Below are 20,172 nucleotides of genomic sequence, written 5' to 3' on the forward strand. Positions count from 1 at the left end.
TTTCTACTTCCATCTCTGCTTGCCCTGTCTGCTCCAATCCCTGGATATTCATTTTAATTTTCAGTGTCAAATCACAGCAATAAAGTTTCGATTTCTTTTGTAGTATGAAAATCACAGAAGTTCTGCCCAAGGCTCAAAAGCTCAAAACTCTCTCTCTCTCTCTCTCTCTCTCTCTCTCTCTCTCTCTCTCTACACACACACACACACACACACACACACAAACACACACAAACTAAAAAGAGTTTTTGGTTGCATCCTATTCGTTGTAATGGCATTTGACCTGTATATCAATTAGCTTTATAATGCATTTATACTATGAAAGCATTTGAGAGAAATTGTTATTGTGGATGATAGCCATGTCATAGAATTGGATGTGTAGAGGGTAAATTGATTTAAATCGCCACAGCTTATTTTCATAGTCCTGAAAGGAGACTCAAGTGGCCCTCTAGCTCTTTGTGGTCTTTTTATCAAAGCCATGGTGACTTGAATCAACCAATCTACAGTTATGAAAACACTCTAATGCAGACATTGAGGTTGCTCAGACTTTAATGAATTTCAGCAAGAGGTTTGAGGAGGAGAAATGTTTTCTTCATGGCTACATGATTGACATTTGCTTGGGAGTTTTGTCAAAAGCGATCCACAAAAGTAAATTACTCTCTTTGTGCTTCAAGTTTGCAGGAAGCGTTTTCAGATAGAGTTACATATAAATTGGAGACGCAACCTCGATATAAAATAACAGCTGTAGAAAAGAAATCTATACAGGGTCAATTTTGAGCAAATCTTGCCTGAAGCATTTATTTTATCATTGAAACTTCCAAGGCTCCTACAGGAGAGTTAAAAAAAAAAGTGACAGGCTCAGTCTTGAGCCTGTGAGCCAGACAAGTCAACCGAGGAAGTAGGTCAATGTTTAGAACATTATATAAGTCAGGTATGCTGGGGAATGTCTGAACTCAAAAAGGTGAGGCAGGTGGGTTACTTCAAGTTCAGGGCCAGCCTGGGTTACATAGCAAATATCAGGTTAGACTGTGACTCATGAAAGCAAACATGAGTGATGGGAACTGCTTCATAAATGGCGTCATTTTCCTTACGGTTGGATATGTATGGTACCATTCCCTATGATGGGCTCCATGATATCACTCTCTTATCTTTAATATCAGCGCCCTAGAAGATTTTATTCTAATTCTACTTTAAGTGTTTGTGTGTATGTGTCTGTGTGTGTGTGTGTCTCTGTGTGTGTGTGCGTGCGTGTGTGCACTTGTGCATACCCACATGCATGTTGTTGCCTGTAGAGGCCAGGAAAGGGCATTATTAGATATCCTGGAAATGTTACAGGCAGTTGTGAACAGCCAACTGTGGGTTCTGGGATCTGAATTCCAGTCTTCTCCAAGAGCAGCAAGTGCTGCTCCTCCCACAGATTTCTGTTTTACTATGATGTGTCTCCTGGAATCTACTTCTCTTGTGTTTTCAATGGTCCCTAGAAGTTGGATGCATTCATGTGAGCATAGATAAAGGCTTTTTTTTTACAATATAGTTTCATTTTTACTTTGTATTTCTTAAAAATATCTTCCCAATAATGCCAGAAGAGGCCTTAACATAATGAGACTCTTAGCATAACTTCTTGGAACACCCCTGGACCTGCAAGTGTTAAATTATATTCGCAGAGACAGGGAGATGGCTTAGTGGCTAAGTACCGGTTGTGCAAGAATGAGGACCTGAGTACAAATTCCCAACATCCATAGGAAAGCTTCACTTTTCTGCGTGATCCCGTGACCCCTAGAACAGGCAGGGACAGACATAGGAGAATCCCTGTGCTTGATGACAGAGTTCAGTGACAGATCTTGCCTTGAGGAAATTTGGCAGAGAGTGACAGAGGAGAACATCCTATGCCTTCTGTTGGCTTCTGCAGAAAGAATAGAGTTTCAGATATGCACATGCATGTATACCAGACACATATACATACACCACATCCACACATATGCATACAGACATAAAGAAATACATATATCATTTTCACATCACGCTATGAACTCTAGCTAGCGTGTGGTGGGAAAAGGAGGGTGGATCTTAGAAGAAAATCACTGTACTGGTTGGTTCATTTTATTGTCTACTTGATACCATCTGAGAAGGGTCACGTGAGAAGAGGGAAACTCAACAGAAAAAAAATGACCCCATCAGACTGGCCTGTAGGCAAGTTTGTGAGACATTTTTCTTAATTGGTGATTTGGGTAGAAGAGCCCAGTTCACTATGAACTGTGCAACTCTTGGGGCGGGTGGTCCTGGCTTCTGTAAGAAAGCAATCTGACATACTCTGGCTTCTCTTCAGATCATATAAATCTTTCACCTTTTACTAAAGAAAGCAATGTGAGTGAGCCGTGAGGAGCAAGCCAGTAATCAGCACTTCTCTATGGCCTCAGCTTCATTTCCTGTCTTTAGGCTCTTGCCTTGCTTGTGTTTCAGCTTTGGCTTCCCTCAGTAGACTGTGATTAGGCATATAAACCAAATAAACCCTTTCCTGCCCCAGTTGCTGTGGGTCATGATTTTAACCCCAGCAATAGAAGAAGGTTGACTAAGATAATCACCCACAAGTGCTAGTTAAATAAGCATAACTCAGAAGTGATTGTGATTATTTCATTTGTTTTTGATAGATTATGATATCACTGTCTTTTGTCCTTGGTCTCTTGTTTCTTCAATCCTAGATAATTCCAAACCCTTGGGAAAGCATATAACTGAAACAAATCATGTCCTATTCTGAAAGTGGATGGTTGCTGAACATGACTGTCTTTTGCTTTAAAGAAATGAGTACCTGGTTTCCATGGTGCATTTCAAGGAGCCACAAGGATGGCATGATGTTGATCAGGTATAAAAAGATGGCCGGAGAAACCCTGAAATGGGAGAAAGTGAGTTTAACTTCTTTTTTTTAAATTTTCATAGAAAAAATAAGGAAGGGACCAAGGAGTTGGCTCAGCAGATATAGTGCTTGGTGTACAACCCAAAGACCTAATGTCAGACCCCATATACCTGTGTAAATGCCAGGTGACCTGGAGTCACCCCAAAATGCAGGAATCAAGACAGAGGACCTTCTGGGCAAGCTGTATGTTAGTGGAATGAGCAAATTTTAGATTCGAGTATGACACCCTGACTAGATATGGAAGGTTAAGAGGGACTAAGTAAGGCATCCAGTGTCAACCTTTGACCTTCCATGTGCACATGCACACATAAACACATGAGTTCCCACAATGTGAACACACATATGCAACACACACACACACACACACACACACATACACACACACACACACACACACACACGTCTTCCCAAAAGAAGGAAAACAAATGCCTGAGCCCAATCACAGCCACCCTCTGATATTGTTACATGGTGATTCCTGCTGCAGGGATTATAGAGAGACTCACAGTAACTACAAAGCCTCTACCAGCTGCCATTCTCACCAAATCCCTAATCCAATTAATAGAAGCTGGCTGTAATATGGCACTGGGGACACTGCCAATTAGTTTCAGGCACAACACTGCTTATTTTGTGTTTATGATGTTTAACAGAAAGCAAATGCAGCCAGAGCAAATCCTGGGTTTATTTAGATTTCAGGGAAATTGACAGTAATTTTTCCTTTCAATTCTCAACGTAGAATTCTGCGATCTTAGGTAATAGCTTCTTGCTAAAACACAAAACCCAAATGATGGGGACAAGGAGGGAGAATGGTTCATTGGTTTCCTGTGTATTTGCTAAACCTAGAAAATTGAAAGAAAAACAACAGCCGGAGGTTGGGGAATTTTCGAGAAGTTAGTTCAATATTTGCTAATTCCTGATTCAGAGGGAAAGCTGAAGAGCGGGCTGATAGAGACACCCTTAGATTCAAATGGCCTGTGCTGTTAACCTACTAATTTGTTTCCCTATCCACACCATGGAGACAAATAGGGTAACCACCAACTCTTAATGTCAGGTATCAATCTGCAAGGCTTTGCCAATGAAATTGACTTTCTCAGAGTTCTGGAGCTTGAAGCTAACCATAGCGGGCCAGCATGGCAGGATTCGGGTGAGTCTCCCATTCTGCTTCCTACCAGAGACATTTTGGCTATTGACTTGGCATAACCTTGACTCAGGGTTCATGTTGGAAGAGCCCTTTCACTCCCCTATTTTTGAAGCAGCTTCTTTGGATTAGGAGCCAGTTGTACAATATAATTTATTCTCCAAATCCTGTCCCATTATCAATATGAAATCTGGAGGGGAGCTCTGGTAGCACACTGTAGCTGCATTGACCCGGCAGGGGTCAATGTGCCCAATATCTGACAAATGAAAGAGTTCTACAGAAAGTGGATTATATTCCTGTTGATTGTGGAATCGTGCCCATGTTCCTCATCTTCACAATCTAGAATCACCGGGGGGCGGGGGTACAGACTCTGTGAGGGATTGTCTTGATTAGGTTGCATGTGGGCATTGGTAAGAGAGATTTTCTTAACTGAGTTAATTGACTTGGGAAGGTCCACTCTGAAGATGGGCAGCACTGTCCTCTAGGTTGGTCTCTGAACTGTGTCAGCATGGAGACAGCTAGCAATAAAACATGCAGAGGTCCAAGCATTTATTTGCTCTGTGTTCTGACTGGAGATGATAGATATGCCGCTTCTTGCCTTGACTTCCCCACAATAATAGACCATAACTTAGAATCAGAGCCGAAATAAATCCTTTTTTCTCTAAGTTGATTTTGGGTCAGGGTGTTTTTATCACAGCAACAGAAATGAAACTAGTACAATGTGCAATGGAAATGCACCCTTAAAAGAGAAAGCTGGCACTAGGGAAATGTCCAGAGATCCACAAGGATGACCCCAACTAAGAACCTAAGCAATAGTGGAGAGGCTACCTTAAATGCCCTTCCCTTATAATGAGATTGATGTCTACCTTATATGCCATCCTAGAGCCTTCATTTAGTAGCTTATGCAAGTAGAAGCAGACACCCACAGCTAAGCACTGAGCTGAACTCTGGAATACAGTTGTAGAGAGGGAGGAGTTATGAGCAAAGGGTCAAGACCATGCTAGAGAAACTCACAGGAAACCCACTGACCTGATCAGGTGAGAGCACACGAACCCCAGTCATAAAGCTGGGGAACCAGCATCGTGGGTGCTCTGAATGTGGGTGCCAGTTAGGAGGCCTGGGCAGTCTATGGGACCTCTGACAGTGGAACCAGTAATTTATCCCTAGTGCACAAATGGACTTTCGGAACCCATTTCCCATGAAGAGGTACTCTTTCAGCCCAGATACACTGGGGGAGGGTCTAGGTCCTTCCCCAAATGATGTGACAGATTTAATGATCCCTCATGGAATGCTTCACCTTCCCTGGATACTGGAGGAGGGGTGTCAGTGGGAGGCATGGGAGGATGGGAGGGAAAGGGAACTAGAATTGATATGTAAAATAAGATTATTTCTAAATTAAATAAAAAATAAAATACACCCTTAAAAATTTGAAATAATAAATTGGGCACAGTGAAGCACACCTGTAATCTCAGTGCCCTGGAGGTTCATGCAGGAGGATTACAAACTTGAGGCCAATTTGTGATGGATAGCAAGATTCCTTTTAAGACCAAATAGTAATAGTAATATTTAATAATAATAGCAATAATTATAATAAGAGAGATTTTCTTTCCAAATTTATTACTTCAAATTATATTTTGCTTTTAGCTTTGTTTTTTTTTCAAGACAGGGCTTTTCTGTGTATCCTTGGCTGGCTTTGAACTCACAGAGATCTGCCTCCCTCTGAGTGCTTAAAGGCATGCATCACCACCATCCAGAGTGTTTTGTTTTGGATTAAACTCATCCTTGATAGAGTATCTCAAAGTCAAATTTGTAAGTTAATTAATTTTATTAAAAATGTTTTGGTACATATTTGTAGTTGTGAGATTAAATATTACCCAAACTGTACTATTATAAGTCAAAGAATAAAGATAAAGGGGAAAAATTTGGGTGAAGTTTTAAAAGGTTATTAACCCCTTTGTTGTCTTCTTTTACCTTCTTAGAAGAAAGGGCAAGAAAAAAAAAGAGATCCTTTAAAAAATCAATATTTAATATAGATACTCTCCTACTTTTGATTTCTTGCCAAAACCAATTTTGAAGCAAAAGGTTATGGGTCAAGATATTATTAAAATCTGCTGTGGAAGATGTCTGAGCTGTGGTGAAATGTCAAAAACCCATGTTGAGCATGCTCTTAAAAAAAAAGAAGCCATCAACTGTTTGACCTTATATACCACAGGAAACGTGAGCAAGAGCTATTGTGTGACACGGGGAAGGAAGTGAATTCTGGTCAGAGGGCAAGCTGCGCTATGTCACTTGTTTTCGTTTGGACACACTGAATGCTGGCTGAAGCAAAAGATTGCTAACCTGAAATTAATTTTGAGACTAATGCCTAGTAATCTAGGGAAGTATCAGGCTGAGCATACACAAGCTCTCAAAGGAAGTTGAGAATAGAACAATGATCTTAGTGTCTTTGATGTGCTAGATTAATTTCTATAATTAGAAAAAATATTATCCATTTCAGTATACGTCCCTAATTAGGAGATTGGCTATGCGCGCACACACACACACACACACACACACACACACACACACACACACACACACCTCAAGATTCAGGATTTTCTGTATAATGTAATGTAGAAAGTCTAACCTCCCTCACCTGGTAGTCAAGAACTACTTGATCTGTCTTTAATGTTACTTTCCTTTACCCCACCGCATCCCATCAAGACTAGCAACTCAGTAGCCCAATTTGCTGTGTATTTAAGACAAAGCAAAACAAACTAAACAGAAATGTGGACCAGGTCAGTGGTACAGGGCTTTGCTGAAGCTTTGGGTTCCGACCCCAGTGCTGCTAAGGCAAAAACAGTTAGGGAGAGGTTCCCCTTCTTCATCCCTTCTATAGCAGAGTTATCCAACATAAAGAAGGAGGTGAGCAGAAAGTATCAAACTGAGGAATCAATTCACTCAATCTATCCACAGCCCTCTCTAACAAACGTTGGGTCCCGGTTTAGAACAGCGTCCTACTGGCTGAGCTCTGAAGAAAGGATGTGGAATGCCTTCAAATGTGAGAATCTCCCCAAAACAATGAAAACTTTTTGGGGATGGTCTTCTGTACCTATCTGCCCATTTATGTGAATGTTAGACTAGCTTTCTGCATCCAACCATTCTGAAGGCAGACCCTGTATCTCTAGCCCTCTCCTTCTCTCCGATTGTTCATACCCTCGTCTCTAAGACACCATATTATCCTGTGTTCAGTTAATGTTTGATCAGAGTTCATTTAATAGAGTTTTTTTTTCAAATATCCTAAGAGCAGCTCTGTTTTTAAACCATGATTCTCACGACTAACCCTATTTAAAACTACTGGAATCAGAGGGTCCTTTTAGCACAACTGAGAACACCATAACTGCCAGCTTCACGTTTGACCTTTGCAAAGTTGGAAAAGGTGTGGGGCTCTTGCCCATTTTAGGCTCTAAGATGCAAGATGTGGCTCACTCTGGGCCCTGCATGCCTCTTGGGCTGTTACTTTTCTTCTTCGCCAAGCTTCTGCAATATTCTTCCAATGCTAGAGATGATATATTGCCTCCCTGACTCACACCTTCGTGTACATGCCTGTCTCTCCCCCAGCGCAGCCTGAATATTTCCTTCTCCTGGCACATGTCAACACTGTAGGGTGTAGAGACTCCCTTAGAAACCATTCACTCAAATCTCAAGTTTTCCTTTCATGCATTTTCTCCATATGTTTTCTAAATTTATGAATGTATATCTGTGTTAGTGATGGGAGATGTCCTTCTGTATATGTGTTTCTCTTATTGGTTGGTGAATAAAACACTGATTGCCTAGGCAGAAAGTATAGGAGGAGCTACCCAAAAAGAAGAATTCTGGGGAGAGGAGACAGAGAGAAGCCACCAGGAGATGCCATGTAGCTAGCTACCAGGAAGACAGGACATGCCAGACATTCTATGGTAAGATCAAATCACATAGAAATACCTAGACGAATAAAAAATGGGTTAATAATTAGGAGAGAGCTAGCCAATAAGAAGCCTGAGCCATCGGCCAAACAGTTTATAGTTAATATAAGCTTTTGTGGGTTTATTTGGGACTAAACATCTGTGGTACCAGGTGGGACAGAAACTCCGTCTTCATGTTAGTGTGTACTCACATGTCAGATCTCTTTAGTTATGTATCTTCCCCCAAGTAATACTAAATTTTAGTGCAATGTGATTTTGACTATTGTTTAGTTGTCCCTAACTAAGCAATACCCTCTGCTCCTTCAGAGTGTCTGTCACTTGTGGGGTCCCCACAAACATTTAGTAATTTGATAAAGATCCTGGTTTGATTAGAAATATCTTCTTGAAATAAAGCCACAAATTAATTTGATTAGAAATTTTACTGAGTGAAACTAATGTTTTCTTTCTTTTCGGCTCTTATGTAAGTCTAGTGTCTCATCATGTGGAGATAAGTATCTTGTGTTAGTTTGAAGAACTGGCACATACTTTAAAATGCTTTTATAATTTTTTATTCTGTATATGTTGTATGCACACATGATACAACACATGCATGCAGATCAGAGAGTAGCTTTATGGAGTTGGTGTCTTATTCCACCATTTGGGTTCTGAGGATTGAACTGTGGTACTGGGACTTGGCAGCAATTGTCTTTACACATTTAGCCATCTTATTGTCCCAAGTCTGTAGTATTCTTGATTTTGTGTCATCGGTACTCTTCTGTTTTGGATCCAAGGAGAGTTTGAATTTTAAAATTAATAAATTGAACACTTCCCCATGTTTGGCTGTGCAATTAACAATTCATATCATCTTTGTTAGGAGGTTTTTTTTCTTGTCTTGATGGTTTTGGGAATAATTAGGTTCCAAGGAACTCGCTTGATGACTAATGCTACAAGAGAACCTAACCAATTCAGAAATCAAATGAGTTAGGTTCCTGCACACTTATTTATAAAAAATACCACATGTTATACTGCTAGACAATGACTATAACATGTACAATTGGGAAATTTGTACAAAACTGACAATAGCTTACCACCAATGAGCTAGCTTCTTGGAGAAACTCAAACAAACGTATTATAATCTCAATTATGGTCAGAAAATTAAAGTTGCCAGGTCCTGCTATGTTAACACCAAATTATTTTGCTTGGATATGTTTTCTAACTTAAAATTTCCTTTAAGATTCTTTCCTGCATACCAGTTGTCTCCATAAGAGTACCACATGGCCGTTTCCTATGTACACTAATATGATTATTTTCTAATTAATAAATTAATTTACCTGGTTTTATTTCTTGACCATTTGTGCATCTATGTCTTGCTCAACACTGCTCTGAGCTCTCTTACTTCCTGTTTTATTTTTAACCTTTAAAGCAGGGTATCAGGCTGACATTGAAGTCTGGGTTCTTTTTCTTCCATCTTGCTAGTGTGGGGTTTGTTGGCCAAGTACTACTACATCCAGCTTCGCACTAAGTTCTTCAAAAGATGTACTTGGTGAATTTTTTCCTTTCATTTTGTACTAAAACTAAAATGCTATTTATCATACAAAGGAGTCATTTCAACAAATTATAATGCTTTTCATAAAATGATTATGTCGTGACATTTAGCACTTTAGTGCTGGGATGGATTTTATTTATCTCAATTCAGCATTAGCCAAGAATTACCATTCAATTTTGCTCTTTCTAAAAATGACAATTATTGTTCTTACTGAAAAATGTAATACCCATTCATTTTTAGACATATAACATTATATACACATGTATAGAGGGAAATTAACCATAATATCACTTGTTACACTATTTTCCTTTTTTCTGGCTTTCCAATCATATATACAAATATGAATGTGGGGTAATATTTAAATAAAGCAAAAATAATAGTCAAGAATTACTTCTATGTGAATATAGATTTAATTACTATTTCACTTCAAGGTACACTGTACATGAATCATACACTCAAATTTTAAAATCTGATGTTAAAGTTCCTTAAATGTACTCTCTATGATTTCTGGAAATATTGTTCTCCTAGAAATTAAGAAACTATGCCAAGTTGGCCTTCTTTGAATACTGATATGTGCTTTAAGGATTTTTTGGCGTCTTTATTGGTGGGCTGGTTTCTCTGGTTGGGTTTCAGACTGGGTGACTTCCATGCTGGCTCCTCAGCAAGGGATGTCTATGAGTATCAGTGGATTTATGGTTGTCAACACCTTGGTACTTTACCTGCCTTTCTGTAGCATCTCAAAATGAGTCCAATTCTTTTGCAGGACTATAGCCTCTGAACTTCTGGAAAGTCACTATCTTGACACCAGCAACCATTCATTATTTTTTAAAAGTAAAATAACCTTCTCCTCCACCCCTACTCCCAGATCTCTTTACATGTGCCTTTGACAGGCAAGAGAAGCCATTACTGAGTGTCCATAAGCTCATGAGAAACCCCAAAGAAATAGACTGGGCATATTTTAATCACTATCAATCATGTGAAAGATTCTTTTTAATTTATCTCATATAAGTATACTAGACAGACACTAGCAAGAGGGGAAAGAGAGATTTTTGGGAGAATTTATACTGTGCCTTGCAATAAAATCATTCATTGTACTTTTGATTACTTGAGGTCTGCTCACACATAGGTTTTATCAAGAGAGACAATTTTGGAGGTGAATATTAAATTGTTAATTTCCTTGTTAATATTTTTAAAGTAATAATCATACTCCCAAATTATGATGTAAATGGGAAGGGAAACTTGTGCTCTCCATACTGCACTCAACCTCAAAATTCTCAATAGCAGGTTTGAAGTAAGGCCAGATTTATTACAAAAAGATATCTGATAGTTGAACTTCAAGATCTTGTCTCACAATTAAACCAGTAACAGGAGAAGAGTATAAATAGGTTTGGAAATCCATGTATAATTCTTAACACAAAATATTTCTGGGCAGAGGAAACATGACATCTTTGTACATGAACTGGTTCTGAGAAAAGGTCTGTGGATCCTTGTCATGACAATTCCTCAACCTTTGTCATTGTGTCTCTCTTTTCCCTCAGACAACAGCTGACTGTGCAGTCAGCTGGCAACTTTAATTTTCTGACCATAATTGAGATTATAATACATTTGCTTAAGTTTCTCCAAGAAGCTAGCTCATTAGTGGTAAGCTATTGTCAGTTTTGTACAAATTTCCCAATTGTACATGTTACAGTCATTGTCTAGCAGTATAACATGTGGTATTTTTTATAAATAAGTGTGCAGGAACCTAACTCATTTGATTTCTGAACTGGTTAGGTTCTCTTGTAGCATTAGTCATCAAGCGAGTTCCTTGGAACCTAATTACTCCCAAAGCCATCAAGATCAAAGATATCTTGGCCCTCCAGTCTTTCTGTACCCTGGACATAATTAGTTAGAGATTCTTTTCTTGAGTGTGTCTTCACATGTCACTTTGCATGCAGCTGCCCAGACCTTGTATTCCTTCAAGCACATCGCAACATCTTGCAGGAGGAATGTTTGTTTATTGAGAATAAATGTTTTTTAATAATGCATAAGTGAAGTTAAGTCATGATTATAGGGATTTCTGGGCTCTTTGGTAGCATAAAACATGTAATGAATGAAACAATAATATGTTTACTCTTTTTCTGTAGACAAGGTTGAGTATTTGCCTGGAGATCCAAGCTGAAGCCATCTAGAACTTCTGTTTCCTCTTTTGTTTTTTCTTTATAACATATTTAGGATTTAGTCTGCTTGCATGTGACTGTGTGAGCTATGTGTTTAGCATGAACTTTTCTGTCTTATGGAAAATATCCTATACCTGATAGCAAGAGGAGACAATGAAATGGACGTCTTTGCTTATTGTCACTGTCTTAGACAAGCCACTTTACTGTGCAAAGTATAGTCACACTAAGATTGCATTTAAAAAAGGAGAACAATTTATAATGTCACTTGAGGATCACAGAAGATAATGGCTATGTGAAAAATTTGGTATGTCCTCAGCGTTCTATAACTAGTGACTTATCACCTCCATTATCATACCATAATTGTCACCTTCATCATCCTCATCACCATTACCAGAGACTGCCCAAGTTATCAGCTGACTGATTTAGGTGAACCAAGTTATTATATAAGACAAAAAGGATATCAAGGAAAATAGAAAACAAGGGGATTGCAAATAATTCTACCAGGGCTAGTGATCCAAGTTAGAGGAGGGATTTCATTCTCCTGAGAATGACTAACCTTTACTCTAATACATGCATAACCTAAGTCAATTACATTGTCTATCTGTGTGGGGCTCAACATATAAACCATAATTAAAATTTAGTCCCCTTGTGTTCCATATGTGTGTATGTATATATAACACATATATGAAATGCATATGATATGTGTGTGGGTGGGTAGATAGACACACATGCATCTGTGTGTAATAGGTTTATATTCAGAAAAAGGGAACCAGGTCAGTGTCTTCCCTGCCCCTTTGTATGAACAATTTCCTGTATCTTAAATATAATGTCTATGTTACCTTTAAGGAAGAATTTTCATAGTACTACATTGTGATTTTTAAAAGAAAAAACCCACTGGTTTTCCATAATAATGTAGTTGATGCACCTGGGGATTCAGTCTCCTGATACACTTTGGAAGAATTTATAAAAGTAGTGTGGGGCACCCACATAAGGAGCCCAGCCTTGATGTAAATGTGAATTCTCCATTGCTATAGAAAAATTAAACAGTTCACATTTGTCCCAAAACTGTGCACCTAATAATGTCACTACTGTGAGGAGAAACATAGGAAATGTAAAAGTAGGAATATTGTTGTGCTGATGTATTTGAACTACACATATTGACTTTTTCTTTGTTTTGCCCTAAGACAATAAAATAAATCAAAAGATGTCAGTCACCTTGATTTCAGATCTAAAAGTTATCAGTTGCGTATTCTCATGGATGAAGTTTGGACATCAGCCAGTGCTTCAATTTCCTTGCTATCCTACTCTAATTCAAGTGTAATTATTACATCTGTACCTGGTCCATCATGAAATAAAAAGAGAGAACACTGGGTCTACATTGACAGCCCATCACAGAAGTACTGTAAGGGAAGAAGACCAGGATTGGGCCTGGACAGGAATGAGACAAAACACACCCACTTGAGGGGAGGTATTCAACGTGTGCTTCCAAAATCACTATAACCTTAATTCATTCTTCTATACTGAGACTCAGGTTACAGCATGCATACCCCTGCAAGTACACCAGAAGAAATAGAGAATATAGAAGATAATGTTATGTGACTCCAATACACATTGACTCACTGTAGATAGGCTTGGAAAACCTGATTCACAGTGGAAATTTTACTGAAAGACCTAAAAATCCAGAAATCCAGAGAACTTTCAGGACATATGAACAGCATGTGAGACTGAGATTAGACAGAGCACATTCTACCTTCTGAGAGAATATTCATGACCTAAATTGGCCACATGGAATTCACTGGGTCTCCCTTCAAAGTTCTCTATTTCATCCTGTCTGGGGTCCCAAAGACTAGTGGGATTTAAAATGAATCATATCATCTGATTATATTTAAGGCCCACTCCATGAGATGGAATCTGTCTTAGTTAGTATTTCTATTGCCGTGAAAAGACACCATGACCATGATGACATTGCTTGGGTGGCCAAGAACATGAGACTGGATAGGCCATAGACCAAGGGGAAAACCAAATACAATTGTTTTGCCAACGGACCATAACAATAAAATGACTCACATTTGGGAGAATGTGTCATTAGTATCTTAAGGCACATAAAAATTACCCCCTTTTGATTATTTCTTCTCCCTGGATGATTCTAATATGTCAGGCCCTTATGATGGTTTGAATGAGAAACAGCTTCTATAGTCTGAGATATTTTCATACTTAGTCCCAGTATTCACTGCAGCTGTTTGAGGAGCTTTAAGAGGCATGTCCCTGCTGAGGGAAGTGTGTCACTGAGAGTAGGCTATGAGATTAAAAGCATTGTGTCATTTCCAGTTTACTTTCTCTGGTTTGCCTTTGTGGCTCAAGAGTTTGATGCTTCCTGCTCCTGCCAGTGTGCCCGTGGCCTCCTGCCATGCTCCCCACCTGTGTGACTAACCACCACCAGCGGTCAGAAGAAAAAGCAGACTCCTCTGCAAGTTGCCTTGGCCATGGGTGTTTCTTTGAAGCAACAGAAAAGTCATGAATATAGACCATTTCACTTTGAAAATATCTTCCTAGCCCAACTACCCCCGCAACTACTAAGCAGAACCAATTTCTCACTCTGTAATCCACATCACACAGGTGCCCACTGTTAATATCAGTCATTAATTCAGTCAATATATTTACTCATTAGTTTATTAAGTATGCACTTCTTCATTAAAATAGTGAGGTGACTGAGGGAAGGAATTTACTTCTATTCATTTCTGATGGGGGAAGTCCTGTGTATATGTCAATAAAGCACTATTGGCCAATAGGGAAGCAAGATAGATAGGTGGGACTAGGAGTCTAGGAGGACTCTGGGTAGTAGAAACAAAGGAAGTCAAGATGTAACCGCCATAGGGATAAGAAGCCCGGAAACTCCTCCGGTAAGAGAAATACTTAGATTAGCAATTATGGGATAAATACTTAAGTCAGAGATAGCCAGTAAGAAATAAGCAAGGCCAACAGCTTCATAATTAATATAGCCTCCTGTGTGTTTATTTGGGACTGATGCGGCTCTGGAACCAAGCTGGCTGGAAGGCTTCTCTTTATACATTTCCTTATATGTGTATCTGCTACAGCTAATGAGTGGCTGACTTCCATCGTGCTTGAATGAGGGGTGAGGCTCAAGGCTCCATGCCCTGTCAACTGGGAGTGTCCTCCCTCCAGATGCAACTCAAATTCTGCAAAGTTCCCTCTCCTCCCCACTGTTGCTCACCCATCCCAACTCCTCCGGAATGTTCAAGAGCTAGTGCACCAGACAAGGATGAGTGCTTGCAGTCTTCATGACTCCCTCTCTCCACCTTCCCAAGACTGTGAGCCTGAGTGGAAAGGTTTAGCAACTCTGTGCCTCAGTTTTCCATATGAAAATGGGGAACATAGAGGAAAAAAACAATTGCAGTGATTGTTGGATTAGACAGGACCACTGGTGTAGAATCCAGCAGGCCTCGGAACTTGATAAACACTAAAGATTCACAATGATTATCATTCCACACATGAGAACACTTAATCAAAATGCTATATTTTATTTAAAATTTTCAGGGTTTTTTTGGTTCCCTGTTACTTTTGTCAGGCCATACTATCTTGCATAATATTGTTGTTATTTACCACACAAATATTTGTCAAACCTGATTTGGTGGCATATATCTATAATCACAACACTCCGGAGGAAGAAAGAATGCCTCAGGTTAAAGGCTACTATCTAAGACTGTCTAGAAAACAAAACAAAAACAAAAAATAGCTCTTGCCTAATCAAACATAAAGGAAGGAGGAAGGAGAGATGACAAAAGTCCTTTGCATTATTAATGTTCTGATGAAGAAAGAGCCATGCTTAAAATTCTGTACTATTGCCAGTAAATTCAACTTGGGATATTTTCTCAAACAGGCTTCAAACTTGTCACAAACTTGGGTAATTTTTTTTCTATCCCCCGAGGAGTACTTCATCACTACTGGCTGGGAGGCAATTGAAATATTCTCTTGTATTTGATTTTACCTAAATGACAATTCACAGATCCATTGGATCTTTGCCCAGACAACTGAAAATAAAAATCAAGAAAAAAAATTAAACTAAGTGTTGCTGGTTTCCATCTTGGAGACACACAAGTGAGATCCAGGTAATGTAAACACTAGGGGAATGAAAAGCAAGCTCCCCTGGTGTTCCTTATGGGTGTGTTACTGGTGGGTCCACCCTTTGGGTTCTATAGGATTCCAGCATTAACTGTTCCAGCTGGCAAGTTAATGGGGATGCTGTAATGCTCCTTGTCCCTGGGCAGCTGAGCTCAGCAACTAGCTCCACTTTTCCCTTCCAAAGGACTGGGAAGATGTCCTTGGAGATATGCACATGCTTGCTATATCAAGAAATTGAATCCCCACTGTCCTTCATAGTACCTGGATTTGTGCCATCCCTGGTTTAGTGTTCCAGGGTCCAGGTTTAAATTTTAACAAAATGAATAATACTCAAATTAGCCTGGAATGGTTCAAAGGAAGTTCATGGGTGTAATAGGGATTTCTATGCCCTGCATGTATGCTTACTTCCGCCTGCAGGATTGAGCTGTTCTGCTTCACTCTAGTCTGTCATAGCCATTGATTCAACTCTACTGGACTCAATTGATCTTTTAATATGGGAGAATTGCTACTGCTGAGATAGCCTCCTCCTCTCTAGCACTGTTGTCTGGAAAGCAACTGAAACAGTCTTGTATGTTTCAACTTTGCCTAAATGACAATTCCTAGATCAGCTGGATTGTTTCCCAGATAACTGAAAAAATAGAGATCAAGAAAACATTGAGTTGACTGATCACTTTTTTCTCTTTTCCCTCTCTTCCTCCTCTTTCTTCTTCTCTGTAGTTGTTCTCATTCAGCCACATCCTTTACTTCTTCTTCTGTGATGGGTATAACAAGTGTTTCCAATTGGAAAATGTAGAATTCTCCTCTAAATCCATCCTTGTAACAAATGAGCCATGACAAAGGTGTCTGTAACTGTAGTGACCTGGTAATACACAATGGGTAGCTCTCTGCTACAGCGGTTAAAAATCTATCTCACCCTTTTCAATAGTATCAGCATGAATAAGCCACAATTTTCTCACTAATCCTTTGATATAAATCATGGTGTTTTCACCTTAATTTTCCACAAATATGTTGAGGAGTTAATGTTTTTGCTCATTTCTTTACATACAGACACTTTCAGTTCTATGCACAGATTGCAAAGTAGAAAGAATGCCCATGGTTCAAAACCTTACCTACCTATTTTGTCTATCTTAGTTCATGTGACTCTATACATACAACTATATATAATTACCAATTTCCATATAGATAACATGCCTTGTATTTCTCCGCATATAGTTAGCATAGATATTACTGTAGTATTTGTTTTTTCTCTCTCTTTGATTCTATCAGCTAGCAATTTGGGATGGAAAATGGTTCTTAACACTCTCAAACAGAAAATGATTATGCTGTGTTTTTCTCAGAAAACTCCAACCTAGAATGAAAAAGGCTCCAAATCAAAACCTTTCCCATTGTCATCATGTTATTTCAAGGATAATTTCATTTATATTTCTCAAAGCCCATTATTTTACTTTTCTCTTACTAGTTTGTGGTTTGTATCTAGAGTGCAAATGACCATCTTTGCAGGCTGGCTTACAGCCTGTGTTCTTTAGCATCAAAGTGTAGCCTGGGGAGTGTGTAGAACTAAGAGCAGACCATTTGTCCCTGAACTTTTGTAATAAACCAAATGTATCAGCTTTTTCCCCCTTCCTTACTTTCAAATATTAATTGGGATATCAAGCCAGCAAACTTTCTCTTGAGCCAGTGATGTAATACGTGACACACAACAGAGCTCTGTAGTTGGAATAGAAGGTCCCCCCACCCCCCCTGAATACTGGCATGGCTCCTGCTACCCTTTAATCTTTGCTCATTTCTTTAATCATTGACCCATGTACGTTTTGTCCAAATTATTTTCCCTTTTTCTTGTTTTAAGTGCCATGACAGCCGGAGTCAGCAGTACACGCAAAACCAGCTATGGTACTTCCATACAGCCAGAATGGCTCTGGCCTTCTTTTGGGAAGGAAGGGGTTACTTCAGGTTTTGCTGAGCTGGCTGCTTTCTGAGATCTACATTTGCCCCAGAAGTGCTCATGGTTGGTGTCAGGACTACTTCACACCAGACAGATTTGGGGCTTGGACTTCCTGCAGTGAAAGGTATGTCTACTCTAGTGCATTGCAACTAAGAAAAAGAAAAAAAGACAAAAACACCTCAAATTTATCTACCATAGGATATGTGGGTGACAAAACATTTCTCCCCTTTTCTTTTTCCCCTTTTTAAGTCTCCTATTGGGAAGTGAATAGCATTTTTCTTTGTGATGTCTAGAAGTCAGATGGGAAATGCTTCATGCTTAACAAACTGTTGGTGGGAAGGGGGATAGGAAGTAATGCGCCTACCCCTGCTCTGCTAGCAATCCTCAGGCCTCCAGGGACTTGAGCATTGGAAATTCTAGACATTTTTCAAAAGCAGAGGTTTGAAGTCATGTTCACATCATCTTCAAAAGTAGCCCATTTTCTTCCACAGTAACTATGAAATATACAACCTCTCTGCAGTCCGTTGACAGAGGGGCTCCTGTCTCTGAACGTGACAGCTAAAACAATGGCAAAGACCATGCAACTAATAATAAACTAATACCACCACCTACTTCCTCGAGGGAAAAGGCCTAACTTGCAGAAGTTTGAGGTGGAACTGTTGCTCTCTGCAACCCTTTTCACTTGCATTCAGCCTATAGGAGGAAATATAGGAGATACACAGCCACCAGCCGAACCCTGAGTTCCTATGCTGAGGTTAAGACTGAACCACTGCTGGTCCCTCCTCTAGTATCTGTAGCACAAGCCATGCCTGGTGAGGCAGGCTGCCAAGCTCCAAAGCCACCAAACCCAGACACCTGAAACTGGTATCTCACTGGAGAGCAAGGGACGTTGGGGGTTGGACAGAATTGGAAGTGGCTAAAGCCACAGGCGCACTGAGGGCTGGAAAGAAGGGAAGAGGCTAAAACCAAAGGTGGGTGCAGGGGGGGGGCACTGAGCAATGGACACCTGAGAGTACTCAGCTCTGCAAGGTTCATGCTGTACTTCAAGGCATCCTCACTCTTGCACGTACATGCCGGACTGGTCCCAGGTCGGTCTCACACTGGAACGTAGGAAGCAGCTCCACTCCTCTAGTGAAGACAGTTTTAGCTGGATCAGCCTTCCCAGTGCTGCCCTGGGGCCCAAGGTATCACCGACTTGCCCAAAAGATGAATCGGCATCCCATGTGCTGGCAAGCTCAGCGGAGAACCAAACTGGCCCCAATGCCAGCGAGGAAGCTACTCACTGCTGGGACAAGGGCTTTGCTGCCACCTGCTAGGACCATGATGAACAATGCCCACGACCCTCTGCAACCTCCAGGACACTCACCATTTGTAGCCTCTGCCGTGCTTGAACTTCAGAGTGAGCATGGTCTCCAGGATCAGCAAGAGGTTGAGCAGGGCCAGCAGCCAGTAACGGTGCTCTTTCTTCACCCAGGTCACTCTCCAGACAGCGACCAGGGAGTGCAACATGAACAGCAGCCTGGTAACCAGGGCCTTGAGCAAAACCAGCCCCTCCATCCTGCCGGTGCGTTCTGCCATCCCGGTGCCTGCGCCCCGCCGACCCCGTGGGCAGCAGCCTGTGTCCACCCCTGCTCAGGAGCGGGACAGCAGCTGGACAGCACTGGGACTGAGACTGCAGGCCGAGTTCCTCCACGCACTCCCGCGCAGGACTGCGGTAGGACAGGAGAGTGCTGCTCGCCCCGCCCCTCCAACTTCCAGGGAACTCTTCAAAGACCGAGGCCAAAGCCAGCTTCCCCTGGCTGCTGGGCTCTGCCGGCATCTGAGGCTGCACCACCCAGGCTCCCCCGGGTGTTATTCTGCAGCGTTGCCCATCCTCCTGCGGATGCTGGGGGCCAGCCTCCATCCCTGTCCTCTTCCCCACCCCCAGGACATCAGGGAGTACAGGAATGCTGCCCTCCACTCCACTCTGAGCAAAGGGGTTTCAGCTGATGGCCAAGGTGCAGCAGGGCTTAAAAGGGGAAGGTGCACAGCACAGCACACACTCTCTTAGCTCTCCTACCCACTGTTCTCAGGGTTGTTCCCACAGGCAGCACAAATTGGCTCTCATGGTGACTTGCGAATCTGGGACTCAGGAGAACCAAAGAATCTGCTGTCCAAGCAGTTTTAGAAATGAAGTTTTTGCCCAGTTTGAAGAATTGAAACTTCCATGGACTAGAGGCAATCAGAAGGGCTGATCTTTCCCAGATCTCCTTGAGTGCATGAGCAGCCTTGGCATACTTAGTCTTTGCTGGTGGCTCAGGTACTCCAGGAGGTGGAGGTAGGAGGATTGCTGCGAATTCTAGGCTAACCTGGCCTACAATGTGAAACCATGACTCGAAAAAAAAAATGAAAGGAAGGCTGTAGCTTTAGCTTAGTCTTG

At 40.8% G+C, this 20,172-nt stretch overlaps 1 protein-coding gene across 1 annotated transcript in view; it reads right to left on the reverse strand.

The window, feature by feature from the left end:
• The window catches only part of Tmem26 (transmembrane protein 26), a 45,222-nt gene extending 25,440 nt beyond the window's left edge, over positions 1-19,782 (reverse strand). The window contains exons 1-2 of the mRNA XM_005070894.4: positions 19,120-19,782; positions 2,804-2,882 (exon numbers count right to left, since the gene is read on the reverse strand). Of these exons, the coding sequence (XP_005070951.2) occupies positions 2,804-2,882; positions 19,120-19,331 (291 nt within the window). The 5' untranslated portion in view covers positions 19,332-19,782. The remainder of the gene's footprint in view (positions 1-2,803; positions 2,883-19,119) is intronic.
• Between the last annotated feature and the right edge of the window lie 390 nt (positions 19,783-20,172).

The sequence above is a fragment of the Mesocricetus auratus genome, unplaced genomic scaffold, assembly GCF_017639785.1.
Source record: "Mesocricetus auratus isolate SY011 unplaced genomic scaffold, BCM_Maur_2.0 Super-Scaffold_100027, whole genome shotgun sequence".
Lineage (NCBI taxonomy): Eukaryota > Metazoa > Chordata > Mammalia > Rodentia > Cricetidae > Mesocricetus > Mesocricetus auratus.